Source organism: Scyliorhinus torazame, chromosome 16, assembly GCF_047496885.1.
Source record: "Scyliorhinus torazame isolate Kashiwa2021f chromosome 16, sScyTor2.1, whole genome shotgun sequence".
NCBI classification, from domain to species: Eukaryota; Metazoa; Chordata; class Chondrichthyes; order Carcharhiniformes; family Scyliorhinidae; genus Scyliorhinus; species Scyliorhinus torazame.
Window position 1 is genome coordinate 79,153,197 of NC_092722.1, and position 27,112 is coordinate 79,180,308.

The following is a 27,112-nucleotide window of genomic DNA, read 5'->3' on the forward strand; positions in this document are numbered from 1 at the left end:
TGATTCCCTGACTCACTGATTCACTCGCTCACTGATTCACTCACCCACTGATTCACTCCCTCACTGATTCACTCACTCACTGATTCACTCACCCACTGATTCACTCACTCACTGATTCTCTCGCTCACTGATTCACTCGCTCACTGATTCACTCACCCACTGATTCACTCCCTCACTGATTCACTCACTCACTGATTCACTCGCTCATTGATTCACTCACTCACTGATTCCCTCGCTCACTGATTCACTCACTCACTGATTCACTCTCTCACTGATTCACTCACTGACTGATTCACTCACTCACTGATTCACTCACTCACTGATTCACTCACTCACTGATTCACTCACTCACTGATTCTCTCGCTCACTGATTCACTCGCTCACTGATTCACTCACCCACTGATTCACTCCCTCACTGATTCACTCACTCACTGATTCACTCACCCACTGATTCACTCACTCACTGATTCTCTCGCTCACTGATTCACTCGCTCACTGATTCACTCACCCACTGATTCACTGACTCACTGATTCACTCTCACACTGATTCACTCACTCACTGATTCACTCTCTCACTGATTCACTCTCTCTCACTGATTCACTCTCTCACTAATTCACTCGCTCACTGATTCACTCTCTCACTGATTTACTCACTCACTCACTCACTGATTCACTCACTGATTCACTCACTCACTGATTCACTCGCTCACTGATTCACTCACTCACTGATTCACTCACTCACTGATTCACTCACTCACTGATTCACTCACTGACTGATTCACTCACTCACTGATTCACTCACTCACTGATTCACTCGCTCACTGATTCTCTCGCTCACTGATTCACTCACTCACTCACTGATTCACTCACTCACTGATTCACTCACTCACTGATTCACTCACTCACTGATTCACTCACCCACTGATTCACTCACTCACTGATTCACTCGCTCACTGATTCACTCGCTCACTGATTCACTCGCTCACTCACTGACTCACTCACTCACTGATTCACTCACTCACTCGCTCACTCACTCACCTCTTGCAGCCTCAGCTGCTCCTGGGTCAGACGGTCAAGCTCGCTGTGGCGGCTTCTGACCTCTGGGATGTCCCTCCAGAGGCTGAATGGGACGAAGAGGGAGGCGCGCACCATGCTGGGAGCCCGGGGACATGCCGGATCCCTCGCGCGCCTCTGCACTAGCTCCGGGGTCCCCGGCGCCTCACTGCTCGTGGGCACTTCGAGTTTCTGCCGCAAGATCTCCCGGTCCAGCGCCACGTGGCTGTACTCCTGGTACAGCAGGCGGGCTAGAAGGGAGGAGAGATAGAGACGGTGAGTGTTGGTACAGCAGGCGGGGGGTGGGGGGTGGGGGTTGTGGGGGGTGAGCTGGTACAGCAGGTGGGGGGGGGGTGAGCTGGTACAGCAGGCGGGGGGTGGGGGGAGGAGAGTTGGCACAGCATGCAGGGGGTGGGGGGGAGAGCTGGCACAGCATGCAAGGGCTGGGGGGGGGGGGGGAGAGCTGGTACAGCAGGCGGGGGGGGGGGTGAGAGCTGGTACAGCAGGCAGGGGGGTTGAGAGCTGGTACAGCAGGCAGGAGGGGGGTGGGAGCTGGTACAGCAGGCAGGGGGGAGGGGGTGGGAGCTGGTACAGCAGGCGGGAGGGGGGTGAGAGCTGGTACAGCAGGCGGGAGGGGGGTGGGAGCTGGTACAGCAGGCGGGGGGAGGGGGTGGGAGCTGGTACAGCAGGCGGGAGGGGGGTGGGAGCTGGTACAGCAGGCAGGAGGGGGGTGGGGTGAGAGCTGGTACAGCAGGCGGGGGAGGGGGGTGAGAGCTGGTACAGCAGGCGGGAAGGGGGTGGGGTGAGAGCTGGTACAGCAGGCGGGAGGGGGGTGGGGTGAGAGGTGGTACAGCAGGCGGGTGGGGGATGGGAGCTGGTACAGCAGGCGGGAGGGGGGTGGGGTGAGAGCTGGTACAGCAGCCGGGGGGTGGGGGTGGGGGGGGGGGTGAGAGCTGGTACAGCAGGCGGGAGGGGGATGGGAGCTGGTACAGCAGGCGGGAGGGGGTGGGGTGAGAGCTGGTACAGCAGGCGGGAGGGGGGTGGGGTGAGACCTGGTACAGCAGGCGGGAGGGGGATGGGAGCTGGTACAGCAGGCGGGAGGGGGGTGGGGTGAGAGCTGGTACAGCAGCCGGGGGGTGGGGGTGGGGGGGGGGGCGGGGGAGAGCAGGTACAGCAGGCGGGGGGTAGGGGGGGTGAGAGCTGGTACAGCAGGCGGGGGTGTGTGGGTGGGAGCTGGTATAGCAGCCGGGGGGGGGGGGGGCGGCGGGGGAGAGCTGGTAAAGCAGGCGGGGGGTATGGGGGGTGAGAGCTGGTACAGCAGGCGGGAGGGGGGTGGGAGCTGGTACAGCAGGCGGGGGAGGGGGGTGAGAGCTGGGACAGCAGGCGGGGGGGGAGGGGGTGAGAGCTGGTACAGCAGGCGGGAGGGGGGTGGGGTGAGAGCTGGTACAGCAGCCGGGGGGTGGGGGTGGGGGGGGGGTGGGGTGAGAGCTGGTACAGCAGGCGGGAGGGGGATGGGAGCTGGTACAGCAGGCGGGAGGGGGGTGGGGTGAGAGCTGGTACAGCAGCCGGGGGGTGGGGGTGGGGGGGGTGCGGGGGAGAGCTGGTACAGCAGGCGGGGGTGTGTGGGTGGGAGCTGGTATAGCAGCCGGGGTGGGGGGGGGGGGGTGGGGGGGCGGGGGAGAGCTGGTAAAGCAGGCGGGGGGTAGGGGGGGTGAGAGCTGGTACAGCAGGCGGGGGGGGAGGGGGTGGGAGCTGGTACAGCAGGCGGGGGGAGGGGTGAGAGCTGGTACAGCAGGCGGGGGGGATGCGGTGGGAGCTGGTACAGCAGGCGGGGGGTAGGCGGTGGGAGCTGGTACAGCAGGCGGGGGGAGAGGGGGTGGGAGCTGGTACAGCAGGCGGGGGGGAGGCGGTGGGAGGTGGTACAGCAGGCGGGGGGGAGGGGGTGGGAGCTGGTACAGCAGGCGGGCGGGAGGGGGTGGGAGGTGGTACAGCAGGCGGGGGGGAGGGGGTGGGAGCTGGTACAGCAGGCGGGCGGGAGGGGGTGGGAGGTGGTACAGCAGGCGGGGGGGAGGGGGTGGGAGCTGGTACAGCAGGCGGGGGGGAGGCGGTGGGAGGTGGTACAGCAGGCGGGGGGGAGGGGGTGGGAGCTGGTACAGCAGGCGGGCGGGAGGGGGTGGGAGGTGGTACAGCAGGCGGGGGGGAGGGGGTGGGAGCTGGTACAGCAGGCGGGGGGGAGGCGGTGGGAGCTGGTACAGCAGGCGGGGGGAGGGGGTGGGAGGTGGTACAGCAGGCGGGGGGGGAGGGGGTGGGAGCTGGTACAGCAGGTGGGGAGGGGGGGTGAGAGCTGGTACAGCAGGCGGGGGAGGGGGGGTGAGAGCTGGTACAGCAGGCGGGGGGGAGGCGGTGGGAGCTGGTACAGCAGGCGGGGGGGGAGGGGGTGGGAGATGGTACAGCAGGCGGGGGTGGAGGGGGTGGGAGCTGGTACAGCAGGCCGCGGGGCGGGGCGTGAGCTGGTACAGCAGGCGGGGGGGTGATGGGAGCTGGTACAGCAGGCGGGGTGAGGGGGGGTGAGAGCTGATACAGCAGGCGGGGGGGGTGGGAGCTGGTACAGCAGGCGGGGGGGAGGGGCTGGGAGCTGGTACAGCAGGCTGGGGGGAGGGGGTGGGAGCTGGTACAGCAGGCGGGGGGGTGGGAGCTGGTACAGCAGGCGGGGGGGAGGGGGTGGGAGCTGGTGCAGCAGGCGGGGGGAGAGGGGGTGGGAGCTGGTACAGCAGGCGGGGGAGGGGGGGCTGGGAGCTGGTACAGCAGGCGGGGGGAGAGGGGGAGCGAGCTGGTACAGCAGGCGGGGAGGGGGGGCTGGGAGCTGGTACCGCAGGCGGGGGGAGGGGGTGGGAGCTGGTACAGCAGGCGGGGGGGGGGGGGGGGGAGCTGGTACAGCAGGCGGGGGGGGGAGGGGGTGGGAGCTGGTACAGCAGGCGGGGGTGGAGGGGGTGGGAGCTGGTACAGCAGGCGGGGGGGGCGTGAGATGGTACAGCAGGCGGGGGGGTGATGGGAGCTGGTACAGCAGGCGGTGGGGATGGGGTGGGAGCTGGTACAGCAGGCGGGGGAGGGGGTGGGAGCAGGTACAGCAGGCGGGGTGAGGGGGGTGAGAGCTGATACAGCAGGCGGGGGGGGTGGGAGCTGGTACAGCAGGCGGGGGGGAGGGGGTGGGAGCTGGTACAGCAGGCGGGGGGTGGGAGCTGGTACAGCAGGCGGGGTGAAGGGGGGTGAGAGCTGGTACTGCAGGCAGGGGGGGGTGGGAGCTGGTACAGCAGGCGGGGGGAGAGGGGGTGGGAGCTGGTACAGCAGGCGGGGGAAGGGGTGTGGGAGCTGGTACAGCAGGCGGGGGGGGGAGCTGGAACAGCAGGCGTGGGGGGGGGGAGGGGGTGGGAGCTGGTACAGCAGGCAGGGGGGATGATGGAAGCTGGTACAGCAGGCGGGGGGGGGAGGGGGTGGGAGCTGGTACAGCAGGCGGGGGGTGGTGGGAGCTGGTACAGCAGGCGGGGGGGAGGGGCTGGGAGCTGGTACAGCAGGCTGGGGGGAGGGGGTGGGAGCTGGTACAGCAGGCGGGGGGGTGGGAGCTGGTACAGCAGGCGGGGGGGAGGGGGTGGGAGCTGGTGCAGCAGGCGGGGGGAGAGGGGGTGGGAGCTGGTACAGCAGGCGGGGGAGGGGGGGCTGGGAGCTGGTACAGCAGGCGGGGGGAGAGGGGGAGCGAGCTGGTACAGCAGGCGGGGGAGGGGGGGCTGGGAGCTGGTACCGCAGGCGGGGGAGGGGGTAGGAGCTGGTACAGCAGGCGGGGGGGGGGGGGGGGGGGGGGAGCTGGTACAGCAGGCGGGGGGGGGAGGGGGTGGGAGCTGGTACAGCAGGCGGGGGTGGAGGGGGTGGGAGCTGGTACAGCAGGCGGGGGGGCGTGAGATGGTACAGCAGGCGGGGGGGTGATGGGAGCTGGTACAGCAGGCGGTGGGGATGGGGTGGGAGCTGGTACAGCAGGCGGGGGAGGGGGTGGGAGCAGGTACAGCAGGCGGGGTGAGGGGGGGTGAGAGCTGATACAGCAGGCGGGGGGGGTGGGAGCTGGTACAGCAGGCGGGGGGGAGGGGGTGGGAGCTGGTACAGCAGGCGGGGGGTGGGAGCTGGTACAGCAGGCGGGGTGAAGGGGGGTGAGAGCTGGTACTGCAGGCAGGGGGGGGTGGGAGCTTGTACAGCAGGCGGGGGGAGAGGGGGTGGGAGCTGGTACAGCAGGCGGGGGAAGGGGTGTGGGAGCTGGTACAGCAGGCGGGGGGGGGAGCTGGAACAGCAGGCGTGGGGGGGGGGGAGGGGGTGGGAGCTGGTACAGCAGGCAGGGGGGATGATGGAAGCTGGTACAGCAGGCGGGGGGGGGAGGGGGTGGGAGCTGGTACAGCAGGCGGGGGGTGGTGGGAGCTGGTACAGCAGGCGGGGGAGAGGGGGTGGGAGCTGGTACAGCAGGCGGGGGGAGAGGGGGTGGGAGCTGGTACAGCAGGCGGGGAGAGAGGGGGAGGCAGCTGGTACAGCAGGCGGGGGAGAGGGGGTGGGAGCTGGTACAGCAGGCGGGGAGGGGGGCTGGGAGCTGGTACCGCAGGCGGGGGAGGGGGTGGGAGCTGGTACAGCAGGCGGGGGGGAGGGGGTGGGAGCTGGTACAGCAGGCGTGGGGGAGGGGGTGGGAGCTGGTACAGCAGGCGGGGGGGGGAGGGGGTGGGAACTGGTACAGCAGGCGGGGGAGGGGGTGGGAGCTGGTACAGCAGGCGGGGGGGGAGGGGGTGGGAGCTGGTACAGCAGGCGGGGGAGGGGGTGGGAGGGGGGTGAGAGCTGGTACAGCAGGCTGGGGGAGGGGGGGTGAGAGCTGGTACAGCAGGCGGGGGGAGGGGGACCTGGTACAGCAGGCGGGGTGGGAGGGGGGTGAGAGCTGGTACAGCAGGCGGGGGGAGGGGGTGGGAGGGGGGTGAGAGCTGATACAGCAGGCGGGGGGGAGGGGGTGGGAGGGGGGTGAGAGCTGGTACAGCAGGCGGGGGAGGGGGTTGAGAGCTGGTACAGCAGGCGGGGTGAGGGGGGTGAGAGCTGGTATAGCAGGTGCGGGGGAGGGGGTGAGAGCTGGTACAGCAGGCGGGGTGAGGGGGGTGAGAGCTGGTACAGCAGGCGGGAGGGGAGGGGGTGGGAGCTGGTACAGCAGGCGATGGGGAGGGGGTGGGACCTGGTACAGCAGGCTGGGGGAGGGGGTGAGAGCTGGTACAGCAGGCGGGGGGGAGGGGGTGGGACCTGGTAAAGCAGGCGGGGGAGGGGGAGCCGGTACAGCAGGCGGGGGGAGGGGGTGGGAGGTGGTACAACAGGCGGGGGGAGGGGGTGGGAGGTGGTACAGCAGGCGGGGAGGGGGGCTGGGAGCTGGTACAGCAGGCGGGGGGAGAGGGGGTGGGAGCTGGTACAGCAGACGGGGGGGGAGGGGGTGGGAGCTGGTACAGCCGGCGGGGGGGGTGGGGGTGAGAGCTGGTACAGCAGGCGGGGGGGTGAGAGCTGGCACAACAGGCGGGGGAGGGGTGGGTGAGAGCTGGTACAGCAGGCGGGGGGGAGGGGGTGAGAGCTGGTACAGCAGGCGGGGGGGTGAGAGCTGGCACAACAGGCGGGGGGAGGGGTGGGCGAGAGCTGGTACAGCAGGCGGGGTGGGGAGTGGGTGGGAGGTGGTACAGCAGGCGGGGGGGAGGGGGTGGGAGCTTGTACAGCAGGCGGGGGAGGGGGTGAGAGCTGGTACAGCAGGCGGGGGGGTGAGAGCTGGTACAACAGGCGGGGGGGAGGGGGTGGGAGCTGGTACAGCAGGTGGTGGGGAGGGGGGCTGGGAGCTGGTACAGCAGGCGGGGGAGGGGGGTGAGAGCTGGTACAGCAGGCGGGGGAGGGTGGTGAGAGCTGGTACAGCAGGCGGGGGGAGGGGGTGGGAGCTGGTACAGCAGGCGGGGGGAGGGGTGGGAGCTGGTACAGCAGGCGGGGGGAGGGGGTGGGAGTTGGTACAGCAGGCGGGGGAGGGGGGTGAGAGCTGGTACAGCAGGCGGGGGGAGGGGGTGGGAGCTGGTCCAGCAGGCGGGGGGTGGGGGTGGGAGCTGGTACAGCAGGCAGGGGGGAGGGGGTGGGAGCTGGTACAGCAGGCAGGGGAGGGGGGTGGGAGCTTGTACAGCAGGCGGGGGAGGGGGGTGAGAGCTGGTACAGCAGGCAGGGGCGGGGGTGGGAGCTGGTACAGTAGGCGGGGGCAGGGGGGGTGGGAGCTGGTACAGCAGGCGGGGGGAGGGGGTGGGAGCTGGTACAGTAGGCGGGGGCAGGGGGGGTGGGAGCTGGTACAGCAGGTGGGGGAGGGGGGGTGAGAGCTGGTACAGCAGGCGGGGGGGAGGGGGTGGGAGCTGGTACAGCAGGCGGGGGCAGGGGGGTGGGAGCTGGTACAGCAGGCGGGGAAGGGGGGTGAGAGCTGGTACAGCAGGTGGGGGAGGGGGGGTGAGAGCTGGTACAGCAGGCGGGGTGGAGGAGGTGGGAGCTGGTACAGCAGGCGGGGGGAGAGGGGGTGGGAGCTGGTACAGCAGTCGGGGGCAGGGGTGGTGGGAGCTGGTACAGCAGGCGGGGGGAGTGGGGTGAGAGCTGGTACAGCAGGCAGGGGGGGAGGGAGTGGGAGCTGGTACAGCAGGCGGGGGCAAGGGGTGGGAGCTGGTACAGCAGGCGGGGGGGAGGGGGTGGGAGCTGGTACAGCAGGCGGGGGGGAGGGGGTGGGAGCTGGTACAGCAGGCGGGGGGAGAGGGGGTGGGAGCTGGTACAGCAGGCAGGGGGGGAGGGAGTGGGAGCTGGTACAGCAGGCGGGGGTGGGGGGGTGGGAGCTGGTACAGCAGGCAGGGGGGGAGGGAGTGGGAGCTGGTACAGCAGGCGGGGGCAGGGGGGGTGGGAGCTTGTACAGCAGGTGGTGGGAGGGGGGGTGAGAGCTGGTACAGCAGGCGGGGGGAGGGGTGGGAGCTGGTACAGCAGGCAGGGGGGGAGGGAGTGGGAGCTGGTACAGCAGGCGGGGGAGGGGGGTGGGAGCTGGTACAGCAGGCAGGGGGGGAGGGAGTGGGAGCTGGTACAGCAGGCGGGGGGAGAGGGGGTGGGAGCTGGTACAGCAGGCAGGGGGGGAGGGAGTGGGAGCTGGTACAGCAGGCGGGGGGAGAGGGGGTGGGAGCTGGTACAGCAGGCGGGGGGGAGGGGGTGGGAGCTGGTACAGCAGGAGGGGGAGGGGGGGTGAGAGCTGGTACAGCAGGCGGGGGGGGAGTGGGTGGGAGCTGGTACAGCAGGCGGGGGGGAGGGGGTGGGAGCTGGTACAGCAGGCGGGGGGAGGGGGGGTGGGAGCTGGTACAGCAGGCGGGAGGGAGGGGGTGGGAGCTGGTACAGCAGGCAGGGGGGGAGGGAGTGGGAGCTGGTACAGCAGGCAGGGGGGGAGGGAGTGGGAGCTGGTACAGCAGGCGGGGAGGGGGGTGGGAGCTGGTACAGCAGGCGGGGGCAGGGGGGGTGGGAGCTGGTACAGCAGGCGGGGGGGGAGGGAGTGGGAGCTGGTACAGCAGGCGGGGGAGGGGGGTGGGAGCTGGTACAGCAGGCGGGGGAGGGGGGTGGGAGCTGGTACAGCAGGCGGGGGGGGAGGGGGTGGGAACTGGTACAGCAGGCAGGGGGGGTGGGAGCTGGTACAGCAGGCGGGGGGGAGGGAGTGGGAGCTGGTACAGCAGGCGGGGGGGAGGGAGTGGGAGCTGGTACAGCAGGCAGGGGGGAGGGGGGGGAGAGCTGGTACAGCAGGCGGGGGGGAGGGAGTGGGAGCTGGTACAGCAGGCAGGGGGGGTGGGAGCTGGTACTGCAGGCGGGGGGGAGGGAGTGGGAGCTGGTACAGCAGGCGGGGGGGAGGGAGTGGGAGCTGGTACAGCAGGCGGGGGGAGGGGGTGGGAGCTGGTACAGCAGGCAGGGGGGGAGGGAGTGGGAGCTGGTACAGCAGGCGGTGGGTGGGGGTGGGAGCTGGTACAGCAGGCGGGGGGGAGGGGGTGGGAGCTGGTACAGCAGGCGGGGGGGAGGGAGTGGGAGCTGGTACAGCAGGCGGGGGGGACGGGGTGGGAGCTGGTACAGCAGGCGGGGGGGAGGGAGTGGGAGCTGGTACAGCAGGCGGGGGGGAGGGAGTGGGAGCTGGTACAGCAGGCAGGGGGGAGGGGGGGGAGAGCTGGTACAGCAGGCGGGGGGGAGGGAGTGGGAGCTGGTACAGCAGGCGGGGGCAGGGGGGGTGGGAGCTTGTACAGCAGGTGGTGGGAGGGGGGGTGAGAGCTGGTACAGCAGGCGGGGGAGGGGTGGGAGCTGGTACAGCAGGCAGGGGGGGAGGGAGTGGGAGCTGGTACAGCAGGCGGGGGAGGGGGGTGGGAGCTGGTACAGCAGGCAGGGGGGGAGGGAGTGGGAGCTGGTACAGCAGGCGGGGGGAGAGGGGGTGGGAGCTGGTACAGCAGGCAGGGGGGGGAGGGAGTGGGAGCTGGTACAGCAGGCGGGGGGAGAGGGGGTGGGAGCTGGTACAGCAGGCGGGGGGGGAGGGGGTGGGAGCTGGTACAGCAGGAGGGGGAGGGGGGGTGAGAGCTGGTACAGCAGGCGGGGGGGGAGTGGGTGGGAGCTGGTACAGCAGGCGGGGGGGAGGGGGTGGGAGCTGGTACAGCAGGCGGGGGGAGGGGGGGTGGGAGCTGGTACAGCAGGCGGGGGGGAGGGGGTGGGAGCTGGTACAGCAGGCAGGGGGGGAGGGAGTGGGAGCTGGTACAGCAGGCAGGGGGGGAGGGAGTGGGAGCTGGTACAGCAGGCGGGGAGGGGGGTGGGAGCTGGTACAGCAGGCGGGGGCAGGGGGGGTGGGAGCTGGTACAGCAGGCGGGGGGGGAGGGAGTGGGAGCTGGTACAGCAGGCGGGGGAGGGGGGTGGGAGCTGGTACAGCAGGCGGGGGAGGGGGGTGGGAGCTGGTACAGCAGGCGGGGGGGGAGGGGGTGGGAACTGGTACAGCAGGAAGGGGGGGTGGGAGCTGGTACAGCAGGCGGGGGGGAGGGAGTGGGAGCTGGTACAGCAGGCGGGGGGGAGGGAGTGGGAGCTGGTACAGCAGGCAGGGGGGAGGGGGGGGAGAGCTGGTACAGCAGGCGGGGGGGAGGGAGTGGGAGCTGGTACAGCAGGCAGGGGGGGTGGGAGCTGGTACTGCAGGCGGGGGGGAGGGAGTGGGAGCTGGTACAGCAGGCGGGGGGGAGGGAGTGGGAGCTGGTACAGCAGGCGCGGGGAGGGGGTGGGAGCTGGTACAGCAGGCAGGGGGGGAGGGAGTGGGAGCTGGTACAGCAGGCGGTGGGTGGGGGTGGGAGCTGGTACAGCAGGCGGGGGGGAGGGGGTGGGAGCTGGTACAGCAGGCGGGGGGGAGGGAGTGGGAGCTGGTACAGCAGGCGGGGGGGACGGGGTGGGAGCTGGTACAGCAGGCGGGGGGGAGGGAGTGGGAGCTGGTACAGCAGGCGGGGGGGAGGGGGTGGGAGCTGGTACAGCAGGCAGGGGGGGGAGGGAGTGGGAGCTGGTACAGCAGGCGGGGGGGGAGGGAGTGGGAGCTGTTACAGCAGGCGGGGGAGGGGGGTGGGAGCTGGTACAGCAGGCAGGGGAGGGGGGTGAGAGCTGGTACTGCAGGCGGGGGGGCGGGAGTGGGAGCTGGTACAGCAGGCGGGGGGGAGGGGGTGGGAGCTGGTACAGCAGGGGGGGGGGAGGGAGTGGGAGCTGGTACAGCAGGCGGGGGGGAGGGGGTGGGAGCTGGTACAGCAGGCAGGGGGGAGGGAGTGGGAGCTGGTACAGCAGGCGGGGGGGGAGGGAGTGGGAGCTGGTACAGCAGGCGGGGGAGGGGGGGGAGCTGGTACAGCAGGCGGGGGAGGGGGGTGAGAGCTGGTACAGCAGGCGGGGGAGGGGGGTGAGAGCTGGTACAGCAGGCAGGGGGGTAGGGGGTGGGAGCTGGTACAGCAGGCGGGGGGGAGGGGGTGGGAGCTGGTACAGCAGGCAGGGGGGGAGGGAGTGGGAGCTGGTACAGCAGGCAGGGGGGGAGGGGGTGGGAGCTGGTACAGCAGGCAGGGGGGAGGGGGTGAGAGCTGGTACAGCAGGCAGGGGGGGAGGGAGTGGGAGCTGGTACAGTAGGCGGGGGCAGGGGGGGTGGGAACTGGTACAGCAGGTGGGGGAGGGGGTGTGAGAGCTGGTACAGCAGGCGGGGGGGAGGGGGTGGGAGCTGGTACAGCAGGCGGGGGCAGGGGGGTGGGAGCTGGTACAGCAGGCGGGGAAGGGGGGTGAGAGCTGGTACAGCAGGTGGGGGAGGGGGGATGAGAGCTGGTACAGCAGGTGGGGGAAGGGGGGTGAGAGCTGGTACAGCAGGCGGGGTGGAGGAGGTGGGAGCTGGTACAGCAGGCGGGGGGAGAGGGGGTGGGAGCTGGTACAGCAGGCGGGGGCAGGGAGGGTGGGAGCTGGTACAGCAGGCGGGGGGGGTGGGAGCTGGTACAGCAGGCGGGGGGGAGGGAGTGGGAGCTGGTACCGCAGGCGGGGGGAGAGGGGGTGGGAGCTGGTACAGCAGGCGGGGGGAGAGGGGGTGGGAGCTGGTACAGCAGGCCGGGGGGGGGGGTGGGAGCTGGTACAGCAGGCGGGGGAGGGGGGGTGGGAGCTGGTACAGCAGGCGGGGGAGGGGGGGTGGGAGCTGGTACAGCAGGCGGGGGCAGGGGGGGTGGGAGCTGGTACAGCAGGCGGGGAGGGGGGGTGAGAGCTGGTACAGCAGGCGGGGGAGGGGGGGTGGGAGCTGGTACAGCAGGCGGGGGCTGGGGGGGTGGGAGCTGGTACAGCAGGCGGGGGGGGAGGGGGTGAGAGCTGGTACAGCAGGCAGGGGGGGAGGGAGTGGGAGCTGGTACAGCAGGCGGGGGAGGGGGGGTGGGAGCTGGTACAGCACGTGGGGAGGGGGGGGAGTGCTAGAGAGAGGGTTAAAGGGGAGTGGGAGAGAGGAGAGAAGAACGGAGAGAGAGGGGAAAGCCGAGAGAGGAGAGAGAGAAGAAAGGTGATGGGGAGAGGGAGACATAGAGAGGAGAGAAATTGGAGGCAGTGAGAGTCTGGGAGAGAGTCAGAGAGAGAGAGGGGAGAGATAAAGAGACAGAGTGAGACAGAAGATGTGGGGGAGAGACAGAAAGGGAGGAAATTCAGAGAGAGATTTGGAATGAGCGGGAGAGAAACATACAGAGACAGGGTGAGAGAATGTGAGAGAGATAGAGTAGAGGTGGAGAGATTGAGAGTGACAAAGAGGGTGCAGAACAGTGGGACGAAGAGAGAAAGTGAGACATGGAGAGAGGCAGGAAAGGAGCTTGTCAGATATGGAGATGGTGAAAGAGAGACAGATAGACGAAAGAGAGTGAGAGACAATGAAAGAGATGGCAGGAGCGGTGCAAGATGAGGGATGAAGTGCGAGAGAGAAAGGGAGATGGGATGTATGGAGAGGCGAGAGAGTGAGAGAGGAAGACAGGGATGGTTGGAGGTAAAGATGGAGACAGGGATGGTTAGAGAGGGAAAGAGAGAGATAGGGAGACAGGGATAGATGGAGAGGGAGAGGGAGACAGGGATGGTTGGAGGGGGAGACAGGGATGGATGGAGAGAGAAACAGGGAGAAAGGGATGGATGGAGACGGAGAGAGGGAGACAGGGGTGGATAGAGAGAGAAGGAGACGAGGATGGATGGGAGAGAAAGGGAGACGAGGGTGGATGGAGAAAGAGAGAGGGAGACAGGGATGAATGGAGAGGGAGAGAGCGAGAGACGGGGTGGATAGAGAGGGAGGCGAGGATGGATGGAGAGAGAGAGGAAGACAAGGATGGATGGAGAGAGAGGGAGACAGGGATGAATGGAGAGGGAGAGAGGGAGACAGGGGTGGATAGAGAGGGAGACGAGGGATGGGTGGAGTGGGAGAGAGAGAGGGAGACAGGGATGGATCGATGGAGAGAGAGTGAGGGAGACAGGGATGGATGGAGAGAGAGAGAGGGAAACAGGGATGCATGGAGAGAGAGAGAGAGGCAGGGATAGGAGAGAGAGAGGGAGGCAGGGATAGGAGAGAGAGAGAGAGGGAGACAGGGATGGATGGAGAGAGAGAAGGAGACAGGGATGGATGGAGAGAGAGAGGGAGACAGGGATGGATGGAGAGAGGGAGGGAGACAGGGATGGATGGAGAGAGAGAGGGAGACAGGGATGGATGGAGAGAGAGAAGGAGACAGAGATGGATGGAGAGAGAGAGGGAGACAGGGATGGATGGAGAGAGGGAGGGAGACAGGGATGGATGGATAGAGAGAGGGAGACAGGGACGGATGGAGAGAGAGGGAGACAAGGATGGATGGAGAGAGAGGGAGACAGGGATGGATGGAGAGAGGGAGACATGGATGGATGAAGAGAGAGAAATGGAGGTAGGAATGGATGGAGACAGAGGGAGGAAAGGGATGGATGGAGATAGAGAGAGGGTGACAAGGATGGATGGAGAGAGAGAGAGGGAAACAGGAATGGATGGAGAGAGAGGGAGACAGGGATGGATGAAGAGAGAGAGGGACAGATATGGATGGAGAAAGCGAGGGAGACAGGAATGATTGGAGAGGGAGAGACAGATCGTAGAGGCGCTCACAGGATTGTAGAATCTTCGACCTTCTCCGACTTAACCTCGCCTCCAGATGATTGACATTCCTGAAATAGACACAGTGAGGGAATCAGTGAGTGGCTGAGAGAGAGAGAGCATTTAGTGAGGAAACTGCTCAGAGCCAGGAGAATGATTAAATACTAACTCTAGGCTCAGTAAATCTTCACTCTGTAAATCCTCAGGCTGATCCATGCTCCCACCTAGAGATGCAAACATAATATATGTCATGATATTCAGATAAACATCATGGTGCAAACAGACATACACACTGATGGACAGATCAATGGACCAATCAATACACACATAACACCACAGCCAATCACAGGCAAGAGCACACGCACTATAAAACGGGGAACACGACACTTCCCGCTCATTCCAGCAGGAGACAGCTCAGGGCACAGAGCTCACAGCGAGCCACTCAGACATCCACCATGTGCTGAGTGCCTCTCCAAGATAGTGTTAGGGCTGGGTCCACAGGCTAGAGGGTAATGAACGAACCACAGTAACACGTTTACCATTGTAAATATTGTCAGCAATAAAACTGAGTTGTACCATCCGCAACCGTGTTGGTTCGTCTGTGTAGCAGAGCACCTAACACGACAATATAGACATCAGTTATAATCCTGAGAGGGGACTGAGAGACACCAGTCAGTGGACAGATATCTCCCTGAGAGAGAGAGGGGACTGAGAGACACCAGTCAGTGTACAGATATCTCCCTGAGAGAGAGAGGACTGAGAGACACCAGTCAGTGTACAGATATCTCCCTGAGAGAGAGAGGGGACTGAGAGACACCAGTCAGTGTGCAGATATCTCCCTGAGAGAGAGAGGACTGAGAGACACCTGTCAGTGTACAGATATCTCCCTCAGCGATAGGGGACTGAAACACACCAGTCAGTGGACAGATATCTCCCTGAGAGACAGGGGACTGAGAGACACCAGTCAGTGTACAGATATCTCCCTGAGAGACACCAGTCAGTGTACAGATATCTCCGAGAGAGTGGGGGACTGAGAGACACCAGTCAGTGTACAGATATCTTCCTGAGAGAGATGTGGGACTCAGAGACGCCAGTCAGTGTACAGATATCTCCCTGAGAGAGAGGGGACTGAGAGACACCAGTCAGTGTACAGATATCTCCCTGAGAGAGAGAGAGGTTTGAGAGACACCAGTCAGTGTACAGATATCTCCCTAAGAGAGAGAGGGAACTGAGAGACACAAGTCAGTGTACAGATATCTCCCTGAGAGAGAGAGGGGACTGAGAGACACCTGTCAGCGTACAGATGTCTCCCTGAGAGAGAGAGGACAGAGACACCAGTCAGTGTACAGATAACTCCCTGAGAGAGAGGGGGGACTGAGAGACACCAGTCAGTGTACAGATATCTCCCTGAGAGAGAGGAGGGACTGAGAGACACCAGTCAGTGTACAGATATCTCCCTGAGAGAGAGAGGGGACTGAGAGACACCAGTCAGTGTACAGATATCTCCCTGAGAGAGAGAGGGGACTGAGAGACACCATTCAGTGTACAGATATCTCGCTGAGAGACAGGGGACTGAGAGACACCAGTCAGTAGTCAGTGTCCAGATATCTCCTTGAGAGACAGGGGACTGAGAGACACCAGTCAGTGTACAGATATCTCCCTGAGAGAGAGAGGGGACTGAGAGACACCAGTCAGTGTACAGATATCTCCCTGAGAGAGAGGACTGAGAGACACCAGTCAGTGTACAGATATCTCCCTGGAGAGAGAGGACTGAGAGACACCAGTCAGTGTACAGATATCTCCCTGAGAGAGAGAGGGGACTGAGAGACACCTGTCAGTGGACAGATATCTCCCTGAGAGAGAAGGGACTGAGAGACACCACTCAGTGTACAGATATCTCCCTGAGAGAGAGAGGGGGGGGGGGATTGAGAGACACCAGTCAGTGTTCAGATATCTCCCTGAGAGAGAGGACTGAGAGACATCAGTCAGTGTACAGATATCTCCCTGAGAGAGAAGGGACTGAGAGACACCAGTCAGTGTACAGATATCTCCTTGACAGAGAAGGGACTGAGAGACACCACTCAGTGTACAGATATCTCCCTGAGAGAGAGGGGACTGAAAGACACCAGTCAGGGTACAGATATCTCCCTGAGAGAGAGAGGACTGAGAGACACCAGTCAGTGTACAGATATCTCCCTGAGAGAGGGTCGACTGAGAGACACCAGTCAGTGTACAGATATCTCCCTGAGAGAGAGAGGACTGAGAGACACCAGTCAGTGTACAGATGTCTCTCTGAGAGAGAGAGGACTGAGAGACACCCGTCAGTGTACAGATATCTCCCTGAGAGAGAGAGGGGACTGAGAGACACCTGTCAGTGTACAGATATCTCCCTGAGAGAGAAGGGACTGAGAGACACCACTCAGTGTACAGATATCTCCCTGAGAGAGAGAGGGGGGGGACTGAGAGACACCAGTCAGTGCACAGATATCTCCCTGAGAGAGAGGACTGAGAGACATCAGTCAGTGTACAGATATCTCCCTGAGAGAGAAGGGACTGAGAGACACCAGTCAGTGTACAGATATCTCCCTGAGAGAGAGAGGGGACTGAGAGACACCAGTCAGTGTACAGATATCTCCCTGCGAGAGAAGGGACTGAGAGACTCCAGTCAGTGTTCAGATATCTCCCTGAGAGAGAGGACTGAGAGACATCAGTCAGTGTACAGATATCTCCCTGAGAGAGAAGGGACTGAGAGACACCAGTCAGTGTACAGATATCTCCTTGACAGAGAAGGGACTGAGAGACACCACTCAGTGTACAGATATCTCCCTGAGAGAGAGGGGACTGAGAGACACCAGTCAGGGTACAGATATCTCCCTGAGAGAGAGGACTGAGAGACACCAGTTAGGGTACAGATATCTCCCTGAGAGAGAGAGGACTGAGAGACACCAGTCAGTGTACAGATATCTCCCTGACAGAGAAGGAACTGAGAGACACCAGTCAGGGTACAGATATCTCCCTGAGAGAGAGAGGACTGAGAGACACCAGTCAGTGTACAGATATCTCTCTGAGAGAGAGAGGACTGAGAGACACCAGTCAGTGTACAGATATCTCCTTGACAGAGAAGGGACTGAGAGACACCACTCAGTGTACAGATATCTCCCTGAGAGAGAGGGGACTGAGAGACACCAGTCAGGGTACAGATATCTCCCTGAGAGAGAGGACTGAGAGACACCAGTCAGGGTACAGATATCTCCCTGAGAGAGAGAGGACTGAGAGACACCAGTCAGTGTACAGATATCTCCCTGAGAGAGAGAGGACTGAGAGACACCAGTCAGTGTACAGATATCTCCCTGAGAGAGAGGACTGAGAGACACCAGTCAGTGTACAGATATCTCCCTGAGAGAGAGAGGACTGAGAGACACCAGTCAGTGTACAGATATCTCCCTGAGAGACACCAGTCAGTAGTCAGTGTCCAGATATCTCCTTGAGAGACAGGGGACTGAGAGACACCAGTCAGTGTACAGATATCTCCCTGAGAGAGAGAGGACTGAGATACACCATTCAGTGTACAGATATCTCCCTGAGAGAGAGAGAGAGAGAAGGGACTGAGAGACACCAGTCAGTGTACAGATACACACCTGAGAGAGAGAGGGGACGGAGAGACACCAGTCAGTGTACAGATATCTCCCTGAGAGAGAGGGGACTGAGAGACACCAGTCAGTGTACAGATATCTCCCTGAGAGAGGGGACCGAGAGACACCAGTCAGTGTACACATATCTCCCTGAGAGAGAGAGAGGACTCAGAGACACCAGTCAGTGTACAGATGTCTCCCTGAGAGAGGACTCAGAGACACCAGTCAGTGTACAGGTATCTCCCTGAGAGAGAGAGGGGACTGTGAGACACCAGTCAGTGTACTGATATCACCCTGAGAGAGAGAGGACTGTGAGACACCAGTCAGTGTACAGATATCTCCCTGAGAGAGAGGGGACTGAGAGTCACCAGTCAGTGTACTGATATCACCCTGAGAGAGAGAGGACTGTGAGACACCAATCAGTGTACAGATATCTCCCTGAGAGAGAGGGGACTGAGAGACACCAGTCAGTGTACAGATATCTCCCTGAGATAGAGAAACGACTGAGAGACACCAGTCAGTGTACAGATATCTCCCTGAGAGAGAGAGGACTCAGAGACACCAGTCAGTGTACAGATTGTTGCTCTGTTTCTAAATTTAGTGGTCAATATGGTCGCCTTCCTTAATCCTAATTATGTTTGCTTCAGAGTTGCCAGGTATCTCTCGATACCGCCACAAGGTTTGAACCCAAATACTGATCAAAGAGCCAATACACCAGTTAGTTAGTTCAAAGTCAATACTATTTATTTACACACACAGTATGATTTACTAATGCACAATAATACTACAAACTAAACTATATCTATCACTAACACCTATACTTAGCTTCGGTTGCCCACTCAGTCAGAGGAACAATGGCCGTTGTTCGGATCTGAGGCTGTTGGGTTTGAAGAGGAACAGGAATACAGCTAAGGTCGTCCGTCTGGTAGCAAGCGTTGACCTTGAACTTACTTGCCTCTGGTTCAGCTGGTGGACGGGTCTCTCCTCGGTGAGAGCCGAGTCCAAGAGAGCGAGTCTGTCGTGGGGGTTCCTTCTTATACATGGGAGGGGCTTTGCGTGCTTTTAGGCGGGTCTTAAAGTTGGTCCCAATTAATTGGGACGTATCTTGATCACTGGTATTGATCTTGACCAATAAAGGGGTGGGTGCCCTGATGGCTGGGTGTGTCCTAGGTGGTCGTTGGCCTGGCTTTGTTTACGCTTTTGGTTTGGGGAACTGGCGCCGCGATGTCTGGAGCTAGATCGGTTGCTTGAGTGTCTTTCCTTTGTTCCCGGAGATGGGCCATTAATATGTTAATTTACCTACAGTTTCAGTGTTGTCTGGGAGCTGCCTTCTCAATACGCATACAGATTCTGTGCCTGCTGGCTTTCTTAACATTGTCCATAGTTCCCTACATTCATTGCTAACATCCATTTTGTATTCTGGAAGTGGCCATCCCAGATGGCTACAAGATATCTCCCTGAGAGAGAGAGGGGACAGAGAGACACCAGTCAGTGTCCAGATATCACCCTGAGAGACAGGGGACTGAGAGACACCAGTCAGTGTACAGATATCACCCTGAGAGAGAGAGGACTGAGAGACACCAGTCAGTGTACAGATATCTCCCTGAGAGAGAGGGAACTGAGAGACACCAGTCTGTGTACAGATATCTCCTTGACAGAGAAGGGACTGAGAGACACCACTCAGTGTACAGATATCTCCCTGAGAGAGAGGAGACTGAAAGACACCAGTCAGGGTACAGATATCTCCCTGAGAGAGAGAGGACTGAGAGACACCAGTCAGTGTACAGATATCTCCCTGAGAGAGAGAGGACTGAGAGACACCAGTCAGTGTACAGATATCTCTCTGAGAGAGGGGGGACTGAGAGACACCAGTCAGTGTACAGATATCTCCCTGAGAGAGGGGGGACTGAGAGACACCAGTCAGTGTACAGATATCTCCCTGAGAGAGAGAGGACTGAGAGACACCAGTCAGTGTACAGATATCTCTCTGAGAGACAGGGGACTGAGAGACACCAGTCAGTAGGCAGTGTCCAGATATCTCCTTGAGAGACAGGGGACTGAGAGACACCAGTCAGTGTACAGATATCTCCCTGAGAGAGAGAGGGGACTGAGAGACACCAGTCAGTGTACAGATATCTCCCTGAGAGAGAGGACTGAGAGTCACCAGTCAGTGTACAGATATCTCCCTGAGAGAGAGAGGGGACTGAGAGACACCTGTCAGTGGACAGATATCTCCCTGAGAGAGAAGGGACTGAGAGACACCACTCAGTGTACAGATATCTCCCTGAGAGAGAGAGGGGGGGGATTGAGAGACACCAGTCAGTGTTCAGATATCTCCCTGAGAGAGAGGACTGAGAGACATCAGTCAGTGTACAGATATCTCCCTGAGAGAGATGGGACTGAGAGACACCAGTCAGTGTACAGATATCTCCTTGACAGAGAAGGGACTGAGAGACACCACTCAGTGTACAGATATCTCCCTGAGAGAGAGGGGACTGAGAGACACCAGTCAGGGTACAGATATCTCCCTGAGAGAGAGAGGACTGAGAGACACCAGTCAGTGTACAGATATCTCCCTGAGAGAGGGGGGACTGAGAGACACCAGTCAGTGTACAGATATCTCCCTGAGAGAGAGAGGACTGAGAGACACCAGTCAGTGTACAGATATCTCTCTGAGAGAGAGAGGACTGAGAGACACCAGTCAGTGTACAGATATCTCCCTGAGAGAGAGGGGGGACTGAGAGACACCAGTCAGTGTACAGATATCTCCCTGAGAGAGAAGGGACTGAGAGACACCACTCAGTGTACAGATATCTCCCTGAGAGAGAGAGGGGGGGGATTGAGAGACACCAGTCAGTGTTCAGATATCTCCCTGAGAGAGAGCGAGGACTGAGAGACTCCAGTCAGTGTTCAGATATCTCCCTGAGAGAGAGGACTGAGAGACATCAGTCAGTGTACAGATATCTCCCTGAGAGAGAAGGGACTGAGAGACACCAGTCAGTGTACAGATATCTCCTTGACAGAGAAGGGACTGAGAGACACCACTCAGTGTACAGATATCTCCCTGAGAGAGAGGGGACTGAGAGACACCAGTCAGGGTACAGATATCTCCCTGAGAGAGAGGACTGAGAGACACCAGTCAGTGTACAGATATCTCCCTGAGAGAGAGAGGACTGAGAGACACCAGTCAGTGTACAGATATCTCCCTGAGAGAGAGGACTGAGAGACACCAGTCAGTGTACAGATATCTCCCTGAGAGAGAGAGGACTGAGAGACACCAGTCAGTGTACAGATATCTCCCTGAGAGACAGGGGACTGAGAGACACCAGTCAGTAGTCAGTGTCCAGATATCTCCTTGAGAGACAGGGGACTGAGAGACACCAGTCAGTGTACAGATATCTCCCTGAGAGAGAGAGGACTGAGATACACCAGTCAGTGTACACATATCTCCCTGAGAGAGAGAGAGAGAGAAGGGACTGAGAGACACCAGTCAGTGTACAGATACACACCTGAGAGAGAGAGGGGACTGAGAAACACCAGTCAGTGTACAGATATCTCCCTGAGAGAGAGGGGACTGAGAGACACCAGTCAGTGTACACATATCTCCCTGAGAGAGAGAGGGGGACTGAGAGACACCAGTCAGTGTACAGATGTCTCCCTTAGAGAGAGAGGACTCAGAGACACCAGTCAGTGCACAGATATCTCCCTGAGATAGAGAAACGACTGAGAGACACCAGTCAGTGTACAGATATCTCCCTGAGAGAGAGAGGACTCAGAGACACCAGTCAGTGTACAGATATCTCATGAGAGAGAGGACTGAGAGACACCAGTCAGTGTACAGATATCTCCCTGAGAGAGAGGACTGAGAGACACCAGTCAGTGTACAGATATCTCCCTGAGAGAGAGGACTGAGAGACACCAGTCAGTGTACAGATATCTCCCTGACAGAGAAGGAACTAAGAGACACCAGTCAGTGTACAGATATCTCCCTGAGAGAGAGAGGACTGAGAGACACCAGTCAGTGTACAGATATCTCCCTGAGAGAGAGAGGACTGAGAGACACCAGTCAGTGTACAGATATCTCCCTGAGAGACAGGGGACTGAGAGACACCAGTCAGTAATCAGTGTCCAGATATCTCCTTGAGAGACAGGGGACTGAGAGACACCAGTCAGTGTACAGATATCTCCCTGAGAGAGAGAGGACTGAGATACACCAGTCAGTGTACACATATCTCCCTGAGAGAGAGAGAGAGAAGGGACTGAGAGACACCAGTCAGTGTACAGATACACGCCTGAGAGAGAGAGGGATCTGAGAGACACCAGTCAGTGTACAGATATCTCCCTGAGAGAGAGAGTGAGGAGACTGAGAGACACCAGTCAGCGTACAGATATCTCCCTGAGAGAGAGAGGGGACTGAGAGACACCAGTCAGTGTACAGATATCTCCCTGAGAGAGAGAGTGAGGAGACTGAGAGACACCAGTCAGCGTACAGATATCTCCCTGAGAGAGAGGGGACTGAGAGACACCAGTCAGTGTACAGATATCTCCCTGAGAGAGAGAGGACTCAGAGACACCAGTCAGTGTACAGATATCTCCCTGAGAGAGAGGGGACTGAGAGACACCAGTCAGTGTACACATATCTCCCTGAGAGAGAGAGGGGGACTGAGAGACACCAGTCAGTGTACAGATGTCTCCCTGAGAGAGAGAGGATTCAGAGACACCAGTCAGTGCACAGATATCTCCCTGAGATAGAGAAACGACTGAGAGACACCAGTCAGTGTACAGATATCTCCCTGAGAGAGAGAGGACTGAGAGACACCAGTCAGTGTACAGATATCTCTCTGAGAGAGAGAGGACTGAGAGACACCAGTCAGTGTACAGATATCTCCCTGAGAGAGAGAGGGGACTGAGAGACACCTGTCAGTGTACAGATATCTCCCTGAGAGAGAAGGGACTGAGAGACACCACTCAGTGTACAGATATCTCCCTGTGAGAGAGAGGGGGGGGATTGAGAGACACCAGTCAGTGTTCAGATATCTCCCTGAGAGAGAGCGAGGACTGAGAGACTCCAGTCAGTGTTCAGATATCTCCCTGAGAGAGAGGACTGAGAGACATCAGTCAGTGTACAGATATCTCCCTGAGAGAGAAGGGACTGAGAGACACCAGTCAGTGTACAGATATCTCCTTGACAGAGAAGGGACTGAGAGACACCACTCAGTGTACAGATATGTCCCTGGGAGAGAGGGGACTGAGAGACACCAGTCAGGGTACAGATATCTCCCTGACAGAGAGGACTGAGAGACACCAGTCAGGGTACAGATATCTCCCTGAGAGAGAGAGGACTGAGAGACACCAGTCAGTGTACAGATATCTCCCTGACAGAGAAGGAACTGAGAGACACCAGTCAGTGTACAGATATATCCCTGAGAGAGAGAGGACTGAGAGACACCAGTCAGTGTACAGATATCTCCCTGAGAGAGAGGACTGAGAGACACCAGTCAGTGTACAGATATCTCCCTGAGAGAGAGAGGACTGAGAGACACCAGTCAGTGTACAGATATCTCCCTGAGAGACAGGGGACTGAGAGACACCAGTCAGTAGTCAGTGTCCAGATATCTCCTTGAGAGACAGGGGACTGAGAGACACCAGTCAGTGTACAGATATCTCCCTGAGAGAGAGAGGACTGAGATACACCAGTCAGTGTACAGATATCTCCCTGAGAGAGAGAGAGAGAGAAGGGACTGAGAGACACCAGTCAGTGTACAGATACACACCTGAGAGAGAGAGGGGACTGAGAGACACCAGTCAGTGTACAGATATCTCCCTGAGAGAGAGGGGACTGAGAGACACCAGTCAGTGTACAGATATCTCCCTGAGAGAGGGGACCGAGAGACACCAGTCAGTGTACAGATGTCTCCCTGAGAGAGAGAGGACTCAGAGACACCAGTCAGTGCACAGATATCTCCCTGAGATAGAGAAACGACTGAGAGACACCAGTCAGTGTACAGATATCTCCCTGAGAGAGAGAGGACTGAGAGACACCAGTCAGTGTACAGATATCTCTCTGAGAGAGAGAGGACTGAGAGACACCAGTCAGTGTACAGATATCTCCCTGAGAGAGAGAGGGGACTGAGAGACACCTGTCAGTGTACAGATATCTCCCTGAGAGAGAAGGGACTGAGAGACACCACTCAGTGTACAGATATCTCCCTGTGAGAGAGAGGGGGGGATTGAGAGACACCAGTCAGTGTTCAGATATCTCCCTGAGAGAGAGCGAGGACTGAGAGACTCCAGTCAGTGTTCAGATATCTCCCTGAGAGAGAGGACTGAGAGACATCAGTCAGTGTACAGATATCTCCCTGAGAGAGAAGGGACTGAGAGACACCAGTCAGTGTACAGATATCTCCTTGACAGAGAAGGGACTGAGAGACACCACTCAGTGTACAGATATGTCCCTGGGAGAGAGGGGACTGAGAGACACCAGTCAGGGTACAGATATCTCCCTGACAGAGAGGACTGAGAGACACCAGTCAGGGTACAGATATCTCCCTGAGAGAGAGAGGACTGAGAGACACCAGTCAGTGTACAGATATCTCCCTGACAGAGAAGGAACTGAGAGACACCAGTCAGTGTACAGATATCTCCCTGAGAGAGAGAGGACTGAGAGACACCAGTCAGTGTACAGATATCTCCCTGAGAGAGAGGACTGAGAGACACCAGTCAGTGTACAGATATCTCCCTGAGAGAGAGAGGACTGAGAGACACCAGTCAGTGTACAGATATCTCCCTGAGAGACAGGGGACTGAGAGACACCAGTCAGTAGTCAGTGTCCAGATATCTCCTTGAGAGACAGGGGACTGAGAGACACCAGTCAGTGTACAGATATCTCCCTGAGAGAGAGAGGACTGAGATACACCAGTCAGTGTACAGATATCTCCCTGAGAGAGAGAGAGAGAGAAGGGACTGAGAGACACCAGTCAGTGTACAGATACACACCTGAGAGAGAGAGGGGACTGAGAGACACCAGTCAGTGTACAGATATCTCCCTGAGAGAGAGGGGACTGAGAGACACCAGTCAGTGTACAGATATCTCCCTGAGAGAGGGGACCGAGAGACACCAGTCAGTGTACAGATATCTCCCAGAGAGAGAGAGGACTCAGAGACACCAGTCAGTGTACAGATGTCTCCCTGAGAGAGAGAGGGAACTGAGAGACACCAGTCAGTGTACACATATCTCCCTGAGAGAGAGAGGACTCAGAGAAACCGGTCAGTGCATAGATATCTCCCTGAGATAGAGAAACGACTGAGAGACACCAGTCAGTGTACAGATATCTCCCTGAGAGAGAGAGGGGACTGAGAGACAGCAGTCAGTGTACAGATATCTCCCTGAGAGAGAGGGGGGACTGAGAGACACCAGTCAGTGTACAGATATCTCCCTGAGAGAGAGAGAGAGGACTGAGAGACACCAGTCAGTGCACAGATATCTCCCTGAGAGAGAGAGGGGACTGAGAGACACCAGTCAGTGTACAGATATCTCCCTGACAGAGAGGACTGAGAGACACCAGTCAGTGTACAGATAACTCCCTGAGAGAGAGGGTACTGAGAGACAGCAGTCAGTGTACAGATATCTCCCTGAGAGAGAGGGGGGACTGAGAGACACCAGTCAGTGTACAGATATCTCCCTGAGAGAGAGAGAGGGACTGAGAGGCACTAGTCAGTGTACAGATATCACACTGAGAGAGAGGGGACTGAGAGACACCAGTCAGTGTCCAGCTATCTCCCTGAGAGAGACGGGACTGAGAGACACCAGTGTGGTGATACACCACTGTACCTCCCTACCATTGTACATAGTATATAATAGTTGTGCGTAACGTGGCCCTGTAATACTGTGTATTGTACTGTAACTGTGCAGAGGTTCGGTCACTGGTAGGTAACCCGACCTGGCCACGGAGAGCTCCGCCTTAGCCACTCCCCCGGGAGTCAGTATAATAACCTCTTCTGGGTCAGGCCCCATTCTGTCTGGGGTCGTCTGTGTCGGGTAAGCCTCCCATGTAGTATATTAAAGCCTGAGTTAAAGTCTCACATGTCTTTGTGGTTCTTGACGCTTAGCGCATCAACCAGTCAGTGTACAGGTATCTCCCTGAGAGACAGAGGACTGAGGGACACCAGTCAGTGTACAGATATCTCCCTGAGAGAGAGAGGACTGAGAGACACCAGTCAGTGTACAGATATCTCCCTGAGAGAGAGGGACTGAGAGACACCAGTCAGTGTACAGATATCTCCCTGAGAGAGGGGGGACTGAGAGACACCAGTCAGTGTACAGAGATCTCCCTGAGAGAGAGAGGGAACTGAGAGACACCAGTCAGTGTACAGATGTCTCCCTGAGAGAGAGAGGACAGAGACACCAGTCAGTGTACAGATAACTCCCTGAGAGAGAGGGGGGACTGAGAGACACCAGTCAGTGTACAGATATCTCCCTGAGAGAGAGGAGGGACTGAGAGACACCAGTCAGTGTACACATATCTCCCTGAGAGAGAGAGAGAGGACTGAGAGACACCAGTCAGTGTACAGATATCTCCCTGAGAGAGAGGGGACTGAGAGGCACTAGTCAGTGTCCAGATATCTCCCTGAGAGAGAGAGGACTGAGATACACCAGTCAGTGTACACATATCTCCCTGAGAGAGAGAGAGAGAAGGGACTGAGAGACACCAGTCAGTGTACAGATACACGCCTGAGAGAGAGAGGGATCTGAGAGACACCAGTCAGTGTACAGATATCTCCCTGAGAGAGAGAGTGAGGAGACTGAGAGACACCAGTCAGTGTACAGATATCTCCCTGAGAGAGAGGGGACTGAGAGACACCAGTCAGTGTACAGATATCTCCCTGAGAGAGAGAGTGAGGAGACTGAGAGACACCAGTCCGCGTACAGATATCTCCCTGAGAGAGAGGGGACTGAGAGACACCAGTCAGTGTACAGATATCTCCCTGAGAGAGAGAGGACTCAGAGACACCAGTCAGTGTACAGATATCTCCCTGAGAGAGAGGGACTGAGAGACACCAGTCAGTGTACAGATATCTCCCTGAGAGAGAGAGGGGGACTGAGAGACACCTGTCAGTGTACAGATATCTCCCTGAGAGAGAGGGGACTGAGAGACACCAGTCAGTGTACACATATCTCCCTGACAGAGAGAGGGGGACTGAGAGACACCAGTCAGTGTACAGATGTCTCCCTGAGAGAGAGAGGACTCAGAGACACCAGTCAGTGTACAGATATCTCCCTGAGAGAGAGAGGACTCAGAGACACCAGTCAGTGCACAGATATATCCCTGAGATAGAGAAACGACTGAGAGACACCAGTCAGTGTACAGATATCACCCTGAGAGAGAGGACTCAGAGACACCAGTCAGTGTACAGATATCTCCCTGAGATAGAGAAACGACTGAGAGACACCAGTCAGTGTACAGATATCTCCCTGAGAGAGAGAGGACTGAGAGACACCAGTCAGTGTACAGATATCTCTCTGAGAGAGAGAGGACTGAGAGACACCAGTCAGTGTACAGATATCTCCCTGAGAGAGAGAGGGGACTGAGAGACACCTGTCAGTGTACAGATATCTCCCTGAGAGAGAAGGGACTGAGAGACACCACTCAGTGTACAGATATCTCCCTGTGAGAGAGAGGGGGGGGATTGAGAGACACCAGTCAGTGTACACTTATCTCCCTGAGAGAGAGGACTG

At 59.5% G+C, this 27,112-nt stretch overlaps 1 protein-coding gene across 1 annotated transcript in view; it reads right to left on the reverse strand.

Moving 5' to 3' along the window:
• Positions 1-1,026: 1,026 nt before the first annotated feature.
• The window catches only part of LOC140392266 (uncharacterized), a 54,852-nt gene continuing 28,766 nt past the window's right edge, over positions 1,027-27,112 (reverse strand). The window contains exons 3-5 of the mRNA XM_072477582.1: positions 13,914-13,968; positions 13,757-13,815; positions 1,027-1,304 (exon numbers count right to left, since the gene is read on the reverse strand). Of these exons, the coding sequence (XP_072333683.1) occupies positions 1,027-1,304; positions 13,757-13,815; positions 13,914-13,968 (392 nt within the window). The remainder of the gene's footprint in view (positions 1,305-13,756; positions 13,816-13,913; positions 13,969-27,112) is intronic.